Source organism: Mustela lutreola, chromosome 8 (genome assembly GCF_030435805.1).
Source record: "Mustela lutreola isolate mMusLut2 chromosome 8, mMusLut2.pri, whole genome shotgun sequence".
Taxonomy (NCBI): Eukaryota; Metazoa; Chordata; class Mammalia; order Carnivora; family Mustelidae; genus Mustela; species Mustela lutreola.
This window is the reverse complement of record NC_081297.1, coordinates 33,192,619-33,212,141: the sequence shown is the minus strand read 5'-3', so window position 1 is coordinate 33,212,141 and position 19,523 is coordinate 33,192,619. Positions and strand designations below refer to the sequence as shown.

Below are 19,523 nucleotides of genomic sequence, written 5' to 3'. Positions count from 1 at the left end.
GGTTCAGTGGGTTAAGCTGCTGCTTCGGCTCAGGTCATGATCTCAGGGTCCTGGGATGGAGCCCCACATCTGGCTCTCTGCTCGGCGGGGAGCCTGCCCCCCCCCCCCACCTCTGCCTGCCTCTGCCTACTTGTGATCGATCTTTCTCTGTCAAATAAATAAATAAAATCTTAAAAAAAAAAAGATGCATTTTTGCCTTGATGGGATGAACTGTTTCCATCCCGGGAGAACAGGGAACCTCTGTGCTCGTAGAGTGCTCTCTGCTGGCAGTTTTGGATTTTAATAGTAGTCACAGACCCATCACCAAGTACAGAAGTGGGAAACATGAACTTGAGAGTCAGAGGAGCTCTAAAGCCTGGCTCCCAGCTCGGTACCCCTCTGCTTTGGGAATTAGAACATAAGACAGCCCCTGTGGAAGAAGCCAGACCCCATTCTTGGTCCTGCCTCCCTGCTGAGTTGCCAAGCCCAAGGCCCTTCAGTGCCCCTGCTGCATCACTGTGATCAATGCTTGAGCATATTTTAAAATAATGTACAAGGATAATGCAAAATTTATGAGGTTGTTAGGTTTTTTTCCCCTAAGCAGGGAACTAGCTGTGGAAAAGAGGGAGTTTAAAAGTTTTCTGCCATAATAAAGCTGGGATTAATTACTCTGATCTGATTAATACCTATTAAATTTGGGTTTTTAAAAGATTGAGATATACAGTAATCTAACTGAAAGGAGTTTATAATTTTATCTGTGACAAGACACCGACTTTAAAATTTGAGGAGTCATGAAGGTACAGTGTTCCTTTAAGGGGGAACTGCCCCCCACCCCCAGCATAAGCATAATGACTTTGCTGGAGTGTGTGTGTGTGTTTCAGCTGTAATTGATTACTTTTCATCTTCAGATTTCATTCCCTTCTTCAAGTCAATATATGCATTTGGCAAATGGGGATATTAACACACTATTCTCAGGTTTTAAAGACAATTCTGTGTTCCAGAAGGGGGTTTTAAAAATGCTATGCTCTATCCCAAATACAGAGGCAAACAATGTGGAGTTAAACGTTTTTGAGACTTAGGCCTTAAACCGCATTGAGAGCTTGGGCAAGAGACTTGTGCAGTGAGCGTGCACAGAAGCGTGAGGTTTGCTGTGTCCCAACGTGAGCAGGGAGGTGGAATGACCACGGGGCACCATGTTGAAATACCAAGTCCAAGTTATCCTGCTCCCACTTGAGAGTAAGCAGCCAGGCCTGTTCTTCAGCCCTCACAAGTCATTGCACTTCCGGGGATGTTTCCTCTGATTGTAGTTTGCAGTGACCCTGGGCGAAATCACTGAGCCAGTTTAATATTAAAACTGGGAGTAGGTACACTGTAATTTGTGTGCTGGGTAGGTGATGTCCAGTGGAAAGTGCAAAGCTGGATGACAGGATGGTGGTGGCTGAGATCTCATTTATTACTATTTGGAAAATAATACAGCTGATGTTTTTCTCGGCTGTGGACAACGGGCACTCCCTGGGACAGCACCTCCTCACAGTCTCCTCTTCTCGGTCCAGCTTGGAGCATTCGTGGGGTGCCTGCTGCTGTGATGGGGGTGGAGGAAAAGGGTCAGATTCTTTCACTGTCTTCCCTCCCTGTCCGCAGATCTGCCGTGCTGGTGAAGCATTCCTGGAGTATTAGCCGCTACTCTTTTCATGTTGTTTACTTTATACTCTGTTCTTTCCAAGAAAGAACAGAGCCGGAGCCTTTTCAAAGGCAGCATGGAGATACAGGAAAGAAATAATTAAATTTGAAGATTAGAATTTTGTTATTTTTACAATGCAATCATCTTAACTCTGGAATTGGTTTCTTGTGGTTGCCATTGGCCTTTGTAAAGGGTATGATGTTGCCTAAGATTTATATACAACCAAATCAACTCTGCTTCAGTATCATATTCATTTAGGTAAACTTATTCAGCGGTACTTAGACTACTTGTTGTAGATTTAGAATGAACTGATCAGCCACCTAGAAATACTTCTATTGCCTTTCTGGTATTATGCCGCACAGTTTTATGAAATGTCTTCTAATTAGTCTGAAAGTGTTTTCTTTTACTTCCAAGGCAAGTTATTTAAATTATGACAGATTTTGCCTTACTAAATAATTAGGAACATTCCTATGACTTTAGTGGTGTATACTTACAGATCTATACGTTTTATTTCAGGTGAATTGAGAAAAATTCTTGACATAATACAAAATGGTATTATCTCCAAGGCAGTTTTTTTTTTTTTTTCTTTCAAAGTAAGGAAAAAAAAACAAAAAAACAACACAACCCATGAGTGTCAGCCATCCACATGATTTATTTACTCAAGGGAGAAGTTTTCTAGCATACCTTGCACCATGAACTGAAATTTTGGTGCCAGCCCTTGTTTGCATGTCTATCTAAGGCTAAGATAAGTTTTTGCAGGAATGTCAGCTGACTGTGAGACAGACCCATACAAGAATGAAACTGGAGGCTTTGCAGTAAAATAAATACTCACTTTGACCATATGGGCTTTGCTTCTCTTTTGGCACTATAAGCTTTCAGTAAATATGGGCCCTGGTATTATATTTCACATATGTGGATGTGCTAAATGTATGCTAATTAAATCCTATATGTGATATTCATTACTTAACTATGATGTGAAAATTGAAAGTCTTGAATTTGACATTAAATTCTTGGTCCAAATCTCAGATTGGCCTGAAACGTCAGTGGTGAGAAGGTAAGAAGGGCCTGATTACTGGACCTGAAAAGGTGGGTTCTCTTGCACCCATATGAACACATTGGTGGCTTCAGCTGTCTAACGAGTTTTGTGTTTTCCTTGTCTGGTCTTGTTGACCTGCTATTTATTTTAGTCTTTTGATAAACAGAAGAAGCTTCTCCAGTACTCGGAGGGAATGTTTGAAGGAACTGTTGCTGTGAGGAATGAGAATTTCATCCAGGAAGGATCTAACTTTAAAAAATGCAGAGACGGGAGGAGATTGTAGGATCACAGAAATCCTTAAAATTTTAGAATTAAAAAATTTGGGATCTTTTGAAATGCTTTTGTCTCTTCAAATCTCAAATTGTAGGTTCACATTTGCTGCTTCTGTTGGTAATATATCACCATTAAAAAAAAAATTACATTGTTTTAATAGTTGTTTAGTACATGACGCTTGAGGTGACATCAAGTTTGGGGCTCAAGCGAGCCATTTCTCTGTGGGTCTGAAAAGTCTCTGCAGTGGCCCAGCCCTGGTAGGGATCTCGTGGGGCCAGCTGGGCTCAGGATTCCCAGTCCCAGGGGAAAAGAAGAAAGTAAAAGATAAGTGTTGACTGTTGATGTCATGTCCAGGCCTCGTTCCCCATTGCTCAAACATGCCACGTATGTTTTGGCCTTCCCACCTTTGTCTTAAGATTTATCCTGATTGAAACGAAATAATTCCTTCATGAAGGGTTCTTTGTCTTCAGTGTTTTCTGAATTTTTGTAATTCCTGTACTGCTTGGTTGGCATTTAATTTTGATAATTGGGTATTGTTAGTGAACTTTCTACATACCTATGGCTTGCCTCCCCAAATTGATATTAAAGTCTTGGAGAACAGGGACATTACCACAGACTTGGCTGTTATTCCAAAACGCAACCACTTCGAGACTGAATGTTCTTAATTGATGGATAGTATGTAACATGCCTTCCACAGGCTGTTTAAGTCTGTGGTTGGTGTAGAAATGCTTTCAGTCACAGGGAGCCTCCATGTGGGTATCCTTCCATGTCCTTGACCAGTCCCACGGCAGGACTCTTCCGTGGTCTGGATGGGCCTGTGGCTTTGCTTCCCGCAGCATGCCGTGTTAGTCTGGGTGGCTCCGAGTTGTGGTTCCCGCACTGTTGGGAAGCTGTTCCAGGAAGATGGGATCTGTGGGGCTTAGTACTCTGCTGCTTCAAGGACACGCATTTATAAACATGTCTGATGGAGAATGTTGTAGGGAAGGTTAGGGAGTTTTAATTCTGTGAGTTGTTTTCAATATCAGGTGATGGTGGTCATGGGAATGGTTATCCTATATCCGCTCAGGGAAGGAAAGCTGCTCTGAGTGTGTTTGGTTCTGATACAGCGCCATAGACTGGGTGAACAAGAGGCGAACCTCAGGGATAACTCGTCCCTTTGTTTTTACACACGAGATCTCGGGTGCCCACAAAGAGGAAGTGACTTGTGCAATGCAGTCCACTTAGCCTGTCAAGCCGTTTTATTGCCCTTCTTTGTGGCCGCGGATAGACCGGATATGTGCCCGCTCAATGGCTTCGTCATCAAACCTGGCGTTCTCATGGCAGCCACTCTATCAGCATCCTCAGAGTTTCAGTCGCCTGCTTCGTGTCCGTTTGTCGTCCCCCCGCGTTGGTCTGAGACGATTATCTGGACAGCTCTCATTGTTGGAGGTAGTCCATTTCACACTTTAATTACTACTTGTGTAATTGTGTTTTGCCCTAGTTTCCATAGAGCTAATTTGTTTCTTTGCTTCCATGCAGGAATTTTTTTTTTTTAAATCAGGAACTCTACTTTTAAGTATGCTAGAGAATAGCGATTAGACAGATGAGCTGTGTGACGTTAACCCTTATCCACAGGGGTCGAGATCCAAGACCTCCAGGGGATGCCCAAAACCTCAGGCGGTGCTGAACTAACACTAGGTTTTCCTTATACATGGATGCCTGTAATACAGTTTAATTTGTGAATTAGAGGCACAGTAAGAGTTAACAGCAATAACTAATAATAAAATGGAATAATTTATCTAACAGTATACCGTCGGAAAAATTCTGGGGATGTGGTCTCTCTCACTTTCTCAAAATACCTCCTTGGATTGTCCTCACCTTTCCTGTGATGATGTGAGATCATAAAATGCCTATGAGATGACATGAAGTGAGGTGAGTGGGCTAATTCTAACCTGACAGTGTATCAGAAAGAGGATCATCTGCTGTTGGATTGTGGTTGATGGCGGTATCTGAAACTATGGAAAGGGAAACTGTAGGGGGACTACTTATTAGTGCTTGCTGTTTTCTTTTTTAGTGCTTGGATTGTGCATTTTTTTTCCTCTTAGATGGTATGTACCATATGTACCATAATTTTTTAAGAGGAATAAATTGAAGGCACAAGTACCTAACTTTCAAATACCTCATAAGGAAAAAACTTTATAAACTATATAAGGACAGAAAACTAACCATGTATTTAAGGAAACTAAGAAATTATATGGCATTAATATAATTTCCTTTACATATATTTCAAAGGTATCTTGGAGTCCTTATTTAAAAACGTCCGCATTTCAGTTGTATTTGAAATGGACCAGATGGGCCCAGATAAGGTCTTGAGTCTTTAGGGTTTTCCTGGAAAGACCTAAGTGCCAACATATTTTCAAATAAACAGGTTAGTAAAGAGATGCACATGGGTCCTTGGTTTGAGATAACTAGTAACATGTATCAGTGAAGGTTCTGGGGTAGGAGGGTTGTGTTTAAGTATGCTACAGAATAGCGATTAGACAGATGAGCTGTGTGATGTTAACCCTTATCCACAGGGGTCGAGATCCAAGACCTCCAGGGGATACCCGAAACCTCAGGCGGTGATACAAAATCTGTTGTTTTGTATGCTAGACTAGAGATTCTAGGAGGGTAGGGAACATTTACTGCTGTAACTCCTGTACCTAGTTCAGTGCCTGCCATATAATAGATGCTCCATAAATACTTGAATGAGTGGATAACGTCCACAGATTCAGTATGGTGGTAAATTATAAAACATGCACATCTATGAGACATTGTGTACTGTGGAGGGATAGGGCAGAAGATGAAGTGGGCTTGAAGACTGATGTTGGGAAGAGATATTAGCCAGGATTTGAAATTTGAGTAAGGTTTACACAAGTGAGGAGTTGGTATGGCTTTCTAGGATGGTACAATTGAGGTCTATCAAGTTTGAGTGACCAGGAAGTCCCATGGGCTGACTAGCTTCTATCTTGGGATTTGAGGTGTGTGTGTGTGTGTGTGCGCGCGTGTGTAAATACCCTTTGTCTGTTTGTATTGCTCCCTTCTTTACTCAAAATCTTTCCAAAAAGCTGACACACGTTCCTCGCCTCCATCGCCTGCAGAGATGTCTGTGGTAATAAGAGTCAAGAGCATCTCTGGTCTTGAGCAAATCTTTTGAAGATACCATCATGGATCCCTCCCTTGACTGATGATAGGGGAATCCTGGGAGGAGAAGGAAGCCCCACCTCTGACATCAGCAGTCCTGAGGAGACACTGGGAATAGGCCCCTCCACCCTCCCAAGTGGCTGTGGTCTGAGCACGTTCTGAGTGCTGTGGTCTGGTGTCCATTGCCTTGGGGGCCATACTTGTGATGTTGTGGTGCTGTGCAGCTCTGACCCAGACCCCACACAGTGTGGGGTGTGCTGGTCTGGAGTGCAGGGGCCACAGGGCACAGCTGGGTAACTGTTTGTCTTGCCTTCCGAGGAGGAGATTGAAGGTAGGTGCAAGTTCGCTGTCAAAATTCAGTTTCCGTAGAGTCTCCTCTCCTGTATTTGCTGGGGACTGTTTTTTCTGATTCACTCCTGTTTAGTGCTGCCAGACGTGAGGAATTAGTCATGTACCTTAAAGTGATTTGAGATAATTTCTTTAAGAAAAATGGGGCGGTGGCTTTTGGGTTAAGTAATATGAGGGGCTCGTGGAGAGCTACTTCAGGGTCAAGTTTTTGTTTTTGTTTTTGTTTTATAGAATTCTGAGCTACTTAGAGTTACCATGTTGCCGTGAGGCTTTCTTTCTAGGTTAGAGAAATTCTGGTCTGAGTCAGCCTCTCTTGTTTGCTGGTTGGATAGTAAATACACGAGGGTAGGTTTTTCTTTTGTTAGGCTGGGTGAGTGACCTTAAGGTTTTTTAGGTTGGTTATTTCTTTTGTAAGCACTAAAAAAAAAAAAATTTGACATTTTCAATTAGCTTTAAAAGCTCTCACACTGTATAGTATTGTCATTAACTGCACATGTGTTGTGGGCCACTGTGGTTGTCACACAGTGGGTCTCCACCTTGAGGTATCCTAGGCCCTATTTTAATGTTTATGGATTTTTTTTTTTTTTCAGTTTTTATTTCAGGACTGCCTGGTGCATGACTGACTTCTTAAATCTGTATATTTTTAATAGGTCACACAGTATGAAGCACTACTTTCTAGTATCGAAGAGAGTCAGGTGTATTAACCGGTGGGGGATATAGTTTTTTCATTATTCATTTCTTCTATTCTGAGAAAAAGAGAAAGAAAAGAGGACTTGCGGGGCACCTGAGTGCCCTCAACTGAGTAACCTCAGTTGCTTAAACATCCCACTCTTAGTTTTGGCTCAGGTTGTGATCTCATGGGTTGTGGGATCAAGCCCTGTTTTGGGGCTCTGTGCTCAGTGGGAAGTCTGCTTGAGACTCTCCCTCCTGCTCTGCCTTTCCCTGCACATGTTCTCTCTCTCTCAAATAAACAAATAAATCTTTTAAAAAGAAGAAGAAGAAAAGAGAATTTTATTTTGGTCAAGTTTTCCCTTCCGGATTTGTACCCCTGACGAACCTATTTGATCCTTCTCAAGAGACAGTTGTGCAAAAAAGGGCAAGCAGGTATTAAAAAGTCAGAGTAATATTTGAGCTCTCTTTCCCCTTCAGCTTTAATTACATGTGTGATAGCTCAAGCAAGTTTCCTGTTCTTTTTTTTTTTTTTAAGATTTTGTTTATTTATGTGACAGGTCACAAGTAGGCAGAGAGAGGAAGGGAAGCAGGCTCCTCGCTGAGCAGAGAGCCCGATGCAGTGCTCCATCCCAGGACCCTGAGATCATGACCTGAGCCCAAGGCAGAGGCTTTAACCCACTGAGCCACCCAGACATCCACGTTTCCTGTTCATTAGTCATCTCATCACTAGGAAGTGCTCAGTACCTGGTTGCCCCACACTGGCCCTTTGTACCGTAAGGGTGAAGGAGCAGAGTGCATATGGAGGGGAGCCCAGAGCCAGGCACCTGCTTCCATAGTGCTGATGATTGTACAGCTTATAAACAGATGTTTTCAGTTCTGGAGCAATATCCTATAGATCTGTATTGTCCTTTAGGGACTTAGGCTTGGATCTGTTGCACCTTTCCCCTTCCTTTAGAAAAGCCTTCTGTTCACCCCCTACCAGCTCATCAGGTAACAATACTGCCCCCCTCCAAGCCCTTGCATGTTCTTATGTTCGCTGGGACTAGAGTGGGGAGAACTTGATTGGCCAAGTGGAGCAGAAGGTGAGCTTTTTGTCTTATCCTCCTTTCCTTGGGTTCTAGGCACGTTTATCTAGGCTTCAGCTCACTTCTTTTAGGCATTTTAGGCTGGGGTTGCTGGGGACTCACCTGTGTGGGTGAGGATGATGGTGTTTCTACTGGAATTTGGGTTCCTTTATACTGCCAGGGAAAAGTACCTGGATGTCTTCTTTCTCCACATCTGAGATGTTGCCTGGGATGTCAGCTGGAACAACCTCACAGCCTTTCTAGAGCCAGCTCTGGGAGTCAGAAGATACAGTGTGAATGTGTAGAGCCAGCTCTGGGAGTCAGAAGATACAGTGTGAATGTCTAGAGCCAGCTCTGGGAGTTGGAAGATACAGTGTGAATGGGGGCTCTTGGTCCTGACATGGCACGGCATGCCCGTGGCATTTCTTTTGGCAGTTAGGAGAGTACAAGTCTGTGTTTGTTGACTGTAGTCTCTGAGGAGCTCTTGTTTAAATTTTTTCTCTTATCTAACAGGGTTATTACCTTTATTTTTTATACATTACTTACACAACATGGTGCATTGTTCTTTGTTCCATGCAAAAAGAAAAAAAAAAAGATGATGGTTCCTGCCGTCAAGGAACTTAACTAGAGATAAACAAACAGCACAAATATGTGGTCTAGATAAATACTTGGAGGTTGGAGTGCATTTCCCAGAGGAGGTGGTTTCTGATCTCGATTTGAGAGGACAAATACAAGTCTCGTAGTTGGAGCTGTGGGGATGAAAGTGTTCCAGGTGTGAAATTGAATGAAAAAAAAACTTAAGGGTTAACTAATTCACAGAACTGATATTTATTGAGTCTTTACTCTGTCTCAGGCACTGATCCTAGTGATTGGGTTTCTCAGTGAGGAGAGCAGTTGAAGGCCCAGATGTGGTGTTGAGAACTGTCTGGAAGGACTGACAGACTGCGATGGGAGCCAAGGGAAGTCTGGAAATGCAGGCTTGGGAGGAGTGGGTGCTTGGACAGGGATGTTGGATTTTAACCTTTTGGAATGTCATGAGTCAGTGCAAATGACTCCTGTCACAAGACAGGGACATGATGAAATGGGTATTTCGTGAAGATAGTTATGCAGCAAGATGCAGGACAGGAATGAAAAGATTGGAGTCTAGAAGCAGTAAGATGAGTTGGAAAGTAATTAGATTATTTAGGACAAGAGATGAAAGGAAGAAGTACATTTATATGGTTATCATAGGAAAAGAGAGAGAGAGAGAGAGAGTGTGTGTGTGTGTGTGTGTGTGGTAACCATTTTTTTTTTTTAAGAGTTTATTTATTTATTTGACAGACAGGGATCACAAGTAGACAGAGAGGCAGGCAGAGAGACAGGGAAGCAGGCTCCCTGCTGAGCAGAGAGCCCTATGTGGGGCTCGATCCCAGGACCCTGGGATCATGACCTGAGCTGAAGGCAGAGGCTTAACCCACTAAGCCACTCAGGTGCCCCCCATTTTTAAGATATAGTAATAACTTCTGATTTAAGAAGTGTAGGTGAGGGACACGTAAGTGGCTCAGTTAAGCATCTACCTTTGCTCAGGTCATGATCTCAGGGTCCTGGGATCGAGTCCCGCATTGGGCTCCTTGCTCAGTGGGGAGCCTGCTTTTCTCTCTGCCTGCTTCACCCTGCTCATGCTCTGTCTCTCTGACCGATCAATAGAATCTTAAAAAAAAAAAGAGTGGGTGAAAACATTAAATCCATGAATTTATGAGCTAAACATGATATGTAATAATACGTAAAAGAAATTCAAAGTATTTCAGCCCCTATGCAGCCTCAATTCTAAACCACAAATTTTGAGTTCTCAGACTCTGGTGTGCATTTGGATCACCTGCAGGGCCTGTTAAGACACAGGTTGCTGGGCCCTGCCCCTGCCTTGAGAGATTCTGATTCAGTAGGGCCAGGTGGAGCTCCCAAATGTTAGCATTTCTGGCTAGTTCCCAGGTGATAATGCGGGAATGAACTACTTTAAGAACCTCAGCTTTAAATCATAGATGAGATTAGAACATGTAATATAATATTTAGGTGGGTGGCTTTTCAAACTTTTTTTTTTAACAGTCAAAAACTTTTTATTAGAGGAAATATGTTGTATACCTCTCCATTATGCAAAATATAAAGAGGTTGGGAAGAGGGGCTGTAACCAGAGGACAGTCACTCTGATGCTCCTGTTTGAAAAGAATCCATGTGGGTCTGAGAAAGGCTGGGACATGAATCAGTGGAAGCCGCCTGGGGTCCTGGCCAACGGCAGTTACTCACTGTGACCTCTTTTCAGTAGCTTAGGCTTTCTGCGGCTCAGTTTTCTCATCGAAAGCAAGGATCATAATCCCTCTTACCACATGGGATAATGCACAAGTGCGAGTGTGTTTTTTAGAATTGTAATGCATAATGCAAATATACTGGTGGTGACTGCCTTCTTGTCCTTGTCCGGGTGCCTGCCCAAGCCAGCCCCCGATCCTTCCCCCCTTTCCTCTGTTTCTGTGGAGTAGTGCAGAACTGGGGGAGCAGCTGTGACTCAGGCGATGTTGTGGAAGTTGTGTCAGAGTTAGAGGTCAGTAATGGGCAGGCCCATATGGCTGGGCTACGGTATAACTCCGTAAGAGATTGTGTGCAGTTCTAATGAAACAAAATGCCAGAAAGTTACTTACATGTGGTTGGAATTCACCTTTGGTTTCATGCTGCTGTTTTCTTTTTTGACTGACACTGTAAATGAAGCCAGTCACCTTCAGGGAAGGCATCAGGGTTGTGGCTGCTCTGTGTTAGGTGTGGAGGTGCAGTGGTGGTACGTGTGTTGGGTGTGGTTTGGGATGGAAAAGTGGAAAGCAGAAGAGTGCACTTGCCATGAAATAATAGATATTCCCTTATTGTGATGGAGGTCACTGTTTTATCGTTGAACATCAGCTGTGCTTTCTGACCACCTGTATTTTCAGGCTTTGTTAAGAAAGCAACAGAAAAATCTGTTTAATGTCAACGTTGTTACAACAAAATTGAAAATAGGTCCTTTGGTTTGAATTTATACTAAAAGCTAGGCATTTTTGGAATGGAGCTGATTAGACAAATTCAAAACTGTGTATACTCCATCTTGAAATTCCAATGATTCATTTAAAAAAAAATATTTTATTTATTTATTTGACAGAGAGAGATCACAAGTAGGCAGAGAGGCAGGCAAAGAGTGAGAGAGAGGGAAGCAGGCTCCCCACTGAGCAGAGAGCCCGATGCAGGACTTGATCCCAGGACCCTGAGATCATGACCTGAGCCGAAGGCAGCAGCTTAACCCACTGAGCCACACAGGTGCCCCCCAATGATTCATTTTTTAACCCATTGAGCCATGCAGGCACCCCCAAATGATTCATTTTTTTAAAAAGAGAACTATAAAATGTATTCTAAAAAATGTTTCATTTTGGGTTTAAGTAAATTAGATACTTAACCAAGGGAATCGAGAATGTGGCCTAATTTCTATCCATTGTGCTCTTCTTTTGACTTTAAAAGCAAAATGTTTTTGTTTGTTGTATCATGGACTGACCTCCTTTGTCTTGGCTGCGTAATTATCCCCTGGCTAAATAGGACTGATGGATGCTCACTTCAAGCTGTGTGCTGTGCATGTTATTTTCAGGAACCTTTTGTGCCGTTTTTCCAACATTATGGATGTGCATAGTCAGATTTTTAGGAAGAGAGCCATACTTGCTCCCTGAGAGATGGCCTTTTTCAATTCTTGCACTTGATTCTTTTGGTACTACCTTTGTATTTCTGTGTCAACTGCTTATATTGCTTTTTGTTGCTCTTGTCATGTTTTTTATTTAATATGGACGATTTAAGCCTGTTTCACTGCCCCACATGTGCCTTTCCCCTCTCTTGCAGCCACTTCTTGGATCTCTGTTTCTGTCTGGAGAGAGAGGTTTCTCTCTCTCAGTCTCTCTCTTTCTCTCTCACACACATACATGTACATGCATGCACACACACTTTCTTCCCTCCAAAGCAATTGTAAATTTGATTAAGTATTTGATGTACCCATTATTTTCATTATTAAAAGCTGCTCAGAGCTGAACTGTGTGTGATAGATACATTGGTGACATTTTCCTGTAACTTGTGTGGTTTCCCTGGAACGAAGAATACTTTTTCCTTTGTTTGGTCTTCTGTGAATTTACAGCCAATTCTAATCCAGCTCAGCCAGTTGTTAAAAAGTAACATCTTGGCATGTTTATTTTTTATTTTTTATTTTTTTTAAAGATTTTATTTATTTACTTGAGAGAGAGACAGTGAGAGAGAGCATGAACGAGGAGAAGGTCAGAGAGAGAAGCAGACTCCCCATGGAGCTGGGAGCCCGATGCGGGACTCGATCCCGGGACTCCAGGATCATGACCTGAGCCGAAGGCAGTCGTCCAACCAACTGAGCCACCCAGGCGTCCCTTGGCATGTTTAGTTACAGTGGGTACTCTCAGCTTCTTGAAGACCTCTCCTTTGGAGCTTCTGGCCCACTTCCTGGAGGACCAGTCACCTTCCGCCCCTGGTGCCCCGCTGATATCCGGGCTCAGCCTCACATTATTCTGGGAATTCTCTTATATGTTATGTCCCCTATTCTCATATGCCATGCCATCTTCATTCATGGTTTATTTCCTTGGAACACATCTTCCAGCACTTTCCTGAGAAAGGTGCAGAGAGAGTAATTTTTGTAGAAATAGCATTTCTAAAACATTTTTTTTCTGCCTTTGCACTTTACTGATGGCTGTCGGGTGAAGTATAGTATTCTTGCCTGAGGACCATTTCTCTTAAGCATTTTGAAGACAGTGTACCATTGTCATTTGGATTCTAGTGTTGCTTTCCAGAAAGCCAAACTCATTCTGATTCCTTTTCCATTCATTATATAGTATTTGTATTTTACTTTCTGGAATGTTTTTGTTTGTTTTACCTTCTGCTTATCTCTTCTGTTCTGATATGCCTTGGTGTGTGCCTGTTTTTTGTTTTTGTTTTTGTTTTTGGTGTATGCCTGTTTTCATAATTTGTGTTGGGTTCTCTACAGGCCTTTTTAATGTGGAAACTCTTGTCATTCTGGGGAACTAACTTGATCCCCCCACCCACCCCCGTTTTCCCAGTTTTCTTTTTCTAGAGCTTCTATGATTCAACCGCTTGACTTACTTGATTCATCTTCTGTTTCATTACCTGCTTTTATCTTCTTTTTTTCCTTTACTTTCTGGGGCGATTTCTTCACTTCCTCTCCAATCTTCTAATGATTTTTCACTTGATGTGATTTTAACTTCTAGGAGGCTTTTGTTTGGCTTTCCTCTCTGTTTTTTTCCTTTCCTCTTTCCCTGTCTTTTCATTTTCCTTTGCTACCTGGATTACCATCATCTGAACTCTCCTGGGTATCAGTGATGGGTTTTTTACAACCATCTTCTTTTTATACAGCCTGTTTTTCTCGGTATCTTTTCTATTTGTTTTGGCCTTTGCTCCATCCTTGGGTTTTCCTCAGGGTCTGTTCCTTGCCTGCTGGCTGAGTAAGGGGTGTTAACTCGAACACAGACCCTAGAGTGTAGGCAAGGGCTCAGAAGCTGAGGTGCACAGGAGGGGCACCTGGCTGGCTAGATTCCTCTGGCCCTTTGCTCTTCAGGTGGTCAGATGCCCAGGGAGAGATCGTCCAGGCTCTTGTCTAGGTGGCTTGACTCCAGCTGCCTGTGTTCCGGGAACACACGGAAGCAGAGAGCTGGATTCTCTACTCAGTGTGAAAATGTTCACTTATCCCCGCATCCCACCTGGTTTTCAGAGATCTCTGCAGTATAAGCCTCCAGGAAGCTGCTGGGGCCGTCCCAGTGCTGTGTGCAGCACTTCAAAATATCTTTACTGCTTAAAGAGAATTTCAGCCGATCCTGCGGTTTTTCTTCCCATGTTCATTCCTGTCTTCTGAGGTACTTGGTTTCCCCAATTCCAGAGCAGCTTAGGGCTCTCCCGAGGAGGTCACGTTGCTGCCTGGTTTCCCACGCAGTCCGGCGCGGGGTTCACTTTCTTGAGTCTGCTCCACGTGTGATCATCAGCCCGGCTTCCCAGCCTCCTGCTGCTCTGTTACTCTTGTTTCTCTCTGTTCTCTTTGCTTTTGTGGCGATACACCTTGAAAAATACATAACGACTGTAGTTTCGGGAGGGTTCCAGGACGGGGGAGGCCGAGTACACGTGGGTCTCTTGGGTAGGATGTTTTTACCTTCCGTTTCTGTTGTGTGGCCCATTTTGTGCTCCCAGTTTAATGAATAAACCGTGCCCCTCCTCCCTGCCTGTTCGTACCTGTCCTTCAGCTCAGAATGATCTCTGCGTTCTTCCTTCCTCCAGCCTGCTCATTAGAAGCCTTTCCTGAATCTTTCCAAGCAAAAGTAATCTTTCCTTCCTCTGAACTCAAAGCATTTTTATGTCTGTTTTTCTTATGACGCATGGTCTACCTCCTTTGACTTTTTGTTTATGTCTTATCTGATACATTTTAATTTCTCACAGAGGGCAGCGGTGGTTGTTTTTGCTCTCATCCTGTTTTTTGCAAGTAGTAATTTATTTTCAAATTATCACGAGTTTTCAGTTATCTTTTTGTAGTCTTATATTTACATATATATTCTCATTTGAAAATCTGAGAGGATATAGACCATTGCAGTATGCATGGTCACTGCAAAGAGCAGGCTACCACCGTTTCCAGTGGCAGATACTTTTCTTGAAGCTTACGTGGGTGTAAGATAGGCAGAGGCTGTGTGTTCCACAGGTCACAGCTCACGGAAGCTCATGGCTTTTTGCATAATGGGATGATGCTCTCTGTAGAGCTGGAAGGATTTCTTTGCGGGGCCAGTCTTTCATTAGGATTTCCCCCATACTGTTTGTTCTTACTGTGTCCTGGAATAGAGTGGGCAACACCTTTCATTGCAGCTTGCATTTTTTCAAATTACACACCTGTGCTTTCATTCTCAGCTGGTCTTAGAAATGGTTCCTCTACTTCTTTGTCTCCAGCCTTAGGCCAGGTCCTGGCTCTTATTCTTAGCCTGAGTGAGAAGCAGTGATTCTTTCTGTGGTTTTGTCCCTGGATTTCTTCTTGGTGTTTGGGGACCCTTGTCTGGCCTGGGCATTTGCTTCTTGGTAGCTCTGTCTTCATCGCTTGATGAACGTCATTCCTTGTTTCTTGCTCGTGTGTGAGGGATTTTTGGTTGTCAGAACATAAAACTATTGTTCGGTGTTTAGATCTTTGGTTATTTTAAATGAACTAATCCTGAGTGAGACAGATTCTTATTTTTTAAAATTGAGTGTTATGTCATGTTGGTTTTTAAATCTCATAACAGGTGTATTTATTGTAGAATTAGTGTTTATTAGTATTTTTAAAAGTGCCTTATCACAACTTTTTGTTCAGTTACATTTCTACGTTTCTATAGCTGGGACAACAATGGTTTCTGCTATTAACATTTCAAAGTTTTTAGGGTGAACTACCAAGGTAGAATCAACAAACATACTCTGACTTTTTAAGAAAAGTTTTCCTTAGAGGTTCTTCACTATTCCATTGAAAATATAGCAGATCCTCTGTTTATTGAGAGAGAATTGTATTGATGAAAGCTACCAGTTAAAATCTGAGAGAGGCTACTGTTTGAAGGAGCTGTATTTCTCAGTGGCAAAAATGTCCTTCCTGGATTTTATACTCTTGTGGGAAGAGGTCATTTCTATGTGTCCTGTTTAGATCTGTGGTGTGTGTGTGTGTGTGTGTGTGTGTGTGTGTGTGTGTGTTATACTCTCTTGGGATTAGTGCTGATTTCCTTCTCGGTTTTTTCTGTCCAGACAGTTTCTGTTCAGCACGTATTATGGAGTGGCATTTAATAAGTGCTATCCTGATAAATGTTCTGACATGGTGTTGTCATGGCTACTTGGCATAGTTGACCGTAGAATCAGGACCCTTCTGGAGAGAGGAGACAACCGAATCTCAGTAATTCTGAGATTACTGATCTTGTCTAATTACAGGCCTTGATCAGATTGTTGAAAGATTATAAGCCAGGTTTACAGAGTATTTGAAAGGGCAGGAGAATGATTAGTATATAACATTCTGCTGATAGACCAAGGCCGATGAGTCTTGAGAATGGACCATTGAATTAAACAATATGGAGACTGTTGGTAACTTGAATGGACATTTTTGAGCATGTGGTGGGGAGGAAACTTCATTGGAACAGGATTATGAGAGAAGAATGTAAAACAACAAATCTATTAATAATTTTGCTGTAAAGAGAGTTAGAGAGTTGGTAGAGTGACTAAAGAGTAAAGTAGGGTCAATGGAAAGTTTTATACAATTATTTTAGCATGTGAAAAAAAAATACAGTATCAACAGCTTTTAAAGACTCAGCATTTACATCCGAGTACCATTTTCCAAAGTACTATGGTTTTTAGAAACATTAACAGTAAGACTGGAGATAGACTTCTAAACTGTTTTGGGGGCTTTCTGGTCGGGAAGAAAGGTGATGACTGACTGAGGTGTGTCATGAGGGGTGGGAAGGGTTAGCCTGGATGATAAGGTGAGGCCCTGTGTAGAGGAGGCACTGGGCCTCCACGGTGGGCAGGGGGGACAGTTCTGCAGGACTTTAATACAGGCAGGCTGTGAAAGGGGAACTAACTGTGGTGGAGAAAGGCTAGAACATAGCAGGTCCTGAAATAGAAAAGTCAAGGGGTTGAGAAAATTGTTAGGAGGAAATTTATTTCAGAGGAGTAGCTCCAAATGTTACAGAAAAGCTGTTAGGTTATGATCTCATAAGGAGAGTGTGGGGAGAACAGGGAAGGAAGAAGAGGTTTTTATAAACCACATTTTAGAGGTCAGTCTGCTTCATTGTGTACTAAAAGGGTTTTAGAAATGAAAGTTAATATTTTAGTTGATTAGATCATCCTACAGTTTTCTTGGGGGGGGGGTGAAGAGCAGAGGGCAGGATGACTCTGTTCTAACTTGCTAGGGAATGATGGTTGGTACAGCTTTCTTTATTCTCCCCCAGGATATTAATTATACCTGATTACCCTTGGAGGATTAATACCTTTTGGTAAGGAAGAGTAAGAGTGTGGTTTGTTTGGGGAATTTGTTCTTTGATGGCTCACTGGAGCACTGTTGGAACCATAGCAACAGGTGTCCTAAGGACTCTGGACAACATTGTAATCTGGGAATCATGCTGCATAAGGCTCTAGAATGAAGACAGATGCCATGGCATGTGTGTGTGTGCATGTGCGTGAGAGAGAGAGAGATGTGTTTTTACAAACCTAGTCTCTGTGGATGACCAATTTGAGTACTGACTTTCCTTTGAAAGAAGTCCGGATGAATGTGGGTGCAGAGTAACTATATGCTATTTGCATTAGTAGTGTTTTATGATAGTGTTTAATAGTTTTGAGAAGTAGTGTCTGAGCTGCATTTTGAGCACTGAGAAAGTGAAAAGATGGGTAATTCAGCATTTTTTAAACAAGCGTTTTTAGTAAGTGTTCCGTTTTAGTGATTCTCAGGTGTTAGAGATTCTTTTGGTGATGTAACTACCTACATTCAATGTTTCTGTTCTCTACAGGATCCAAACTACTGGATACAGGTGCACCGACTTGAACACGGAGATGGAGGAATACTAGACCTTGACGATACCCTCTGTGATGTAGCAGACGATAAAGACAGAGTGAGTTCAAATCCAGGGAAGCCATGCAGGATGCATTTAGTGAAGGGGGGTGGTTAGGTGGGAGTACTTCCCTTTCTAATTAGAAACTTACTTTAAAGAACATTTGGGTCACTCCCTTTGTTTTTTTTTTTTTTTTAAACAAGTATTGTGAGTCTTCACTATACTGAATTTTACGGTATAATGTTTTTCTTGACACCTGGGCTTTATTAAGATTACTATGTTATAGAATTTTAAATTTCCAACTTTTTGAATAGAATTCTTTTTAAAAGTTTCTCCTGCCATATTTTCCTTTGTCTTAACCAAACTGATCCCCTTTCTTGACAACTGAGGTCTGTTTCCGTGTGTGATATGCAAGGTCTCTGAGTTCTGACCGGAGCACTGGCCTGTCCCAGAGTGGGCATGGGCAGTGTTCTATCTGGCTCCCCAGGGAGTGGGTGCATCTCAGGGAACAGGGACGTCCCAGGGAGCAGAGGCGTCTCAGGGAGCAGGTGCATCCCAGGGAGCAGAGGCTTTTCTGTGTTCCAAAAGCCATGCTTTTCTTGGTGTTGCTCTTGGGGAGATTTTGGACTGTAGGACCATCCTCAGTGTCCTCTGATTTCGGCATCACCAACGGGACCACCCCCAGGCACATCAGTGTTCACTTGCTTTCACTCTTTTGTCCTGCTCTTTGAGGGAATGAGGAGAAGTGACACTCAGTACTTTAAGAATCTGTGACAGGATATTTGCATGTAGAAGTCAGATGATTATTGTCAGGGGGTGATGGGGCTGAAGCAGACTTTGGCCACAGCCTCGTTTGTGTTCTGGTCGTGATGAAGTTACCGAAGGGCTGCCAGCTGCACACGCCGTGTATCATCACACGTGTCACAGCACAGGATGGGTTAAGCCAGCGGTCACATCATGGGGTTGGGGGGTGGTGAAGCTGTCTCATACTCAACTCTGGTTCTCTCCGGGGAGCGCTCTCCCTCCCTGTCTCTGCCTTCCTCCCGCTGCCCACCTTCCTCCTCTCCCCCCAACCCAATTCTCTTTCTCCCCCTTCCCCTCCACTCGTGTTGCTGACCCTTGGCTTCACCCTCCCTCCATGCCTGTACTTGGCTGGGAGATGGCCGAGCACGGCTGTCTTGTCTTCTTGGCTTCTGCTTTCCTGACAGCGCAGTGCCTCATTCCAAACTGGCAGATATCCTCTATGTTTTCTTGAAATCTTGAGGAAAATGAAAAATCCCAGGTATGAAATAGTGTGTAAATTCTGGGAGATTTGATTCACTAGCACATACCATTGTGGGGTTTGTCCCGTGTAGCTCCTGCATCGATCAAAAATACAGAACTGTTCTGCCCGTTTCTGACTTGCTGCTCTTTCTCTTGGTGTCACTTCTTCTTTTTGGGCTTTTCAGTGAGCTGGGTGTAAGGTGACTCTCAGATCCTTTTCCTGCCATCCACTTACCTAGAAACTTAAATTTACAGTCAAATTAATGTGTGGTTCAACTTCAAAGCTTAAAGCAACTCTCGATGTTTATGAAGAATTCAAACAGGTGCCCTTGCCCAGCTGTAATATTACAAAGAGATGAACTCATGTCATATTAATCTTTCAGTATTTTCCCTTCCCCTTCCTTGTTTTCTTTCTTTCCTATTTTTTGGTTGCTTTTTCTAATATAAAA

The 19,523-nt window shown here is 42.9% G+C and overlaps 1 protein-coding gene across 19 annotated transcripts in view; it reads left to right on the top strand.

Moving 5' to 3' along the window:
- The window catches only part of PARD3 (par-3 family cell polarity regulator), a 663,820-nt gene that overhangs the window by 97,244 nt on the left and 547,053 nt on the right, over positions 1–19,523 (top strand). For all 19 annotated transcript variants that reach the window (XM_059184236.1, XM_059184243.1, XM_059184241.1 and 16 more), the window contains exon 2: positions 17,770–17,871. In XM_059184236.1, coding sequence (XP_059040219.1) covers positions 17,770–17,871 — 102 coding nt within the window. The remainder of the gene's footprint in view (positions 1–17,769; positions 17,872–19,523) is intronic.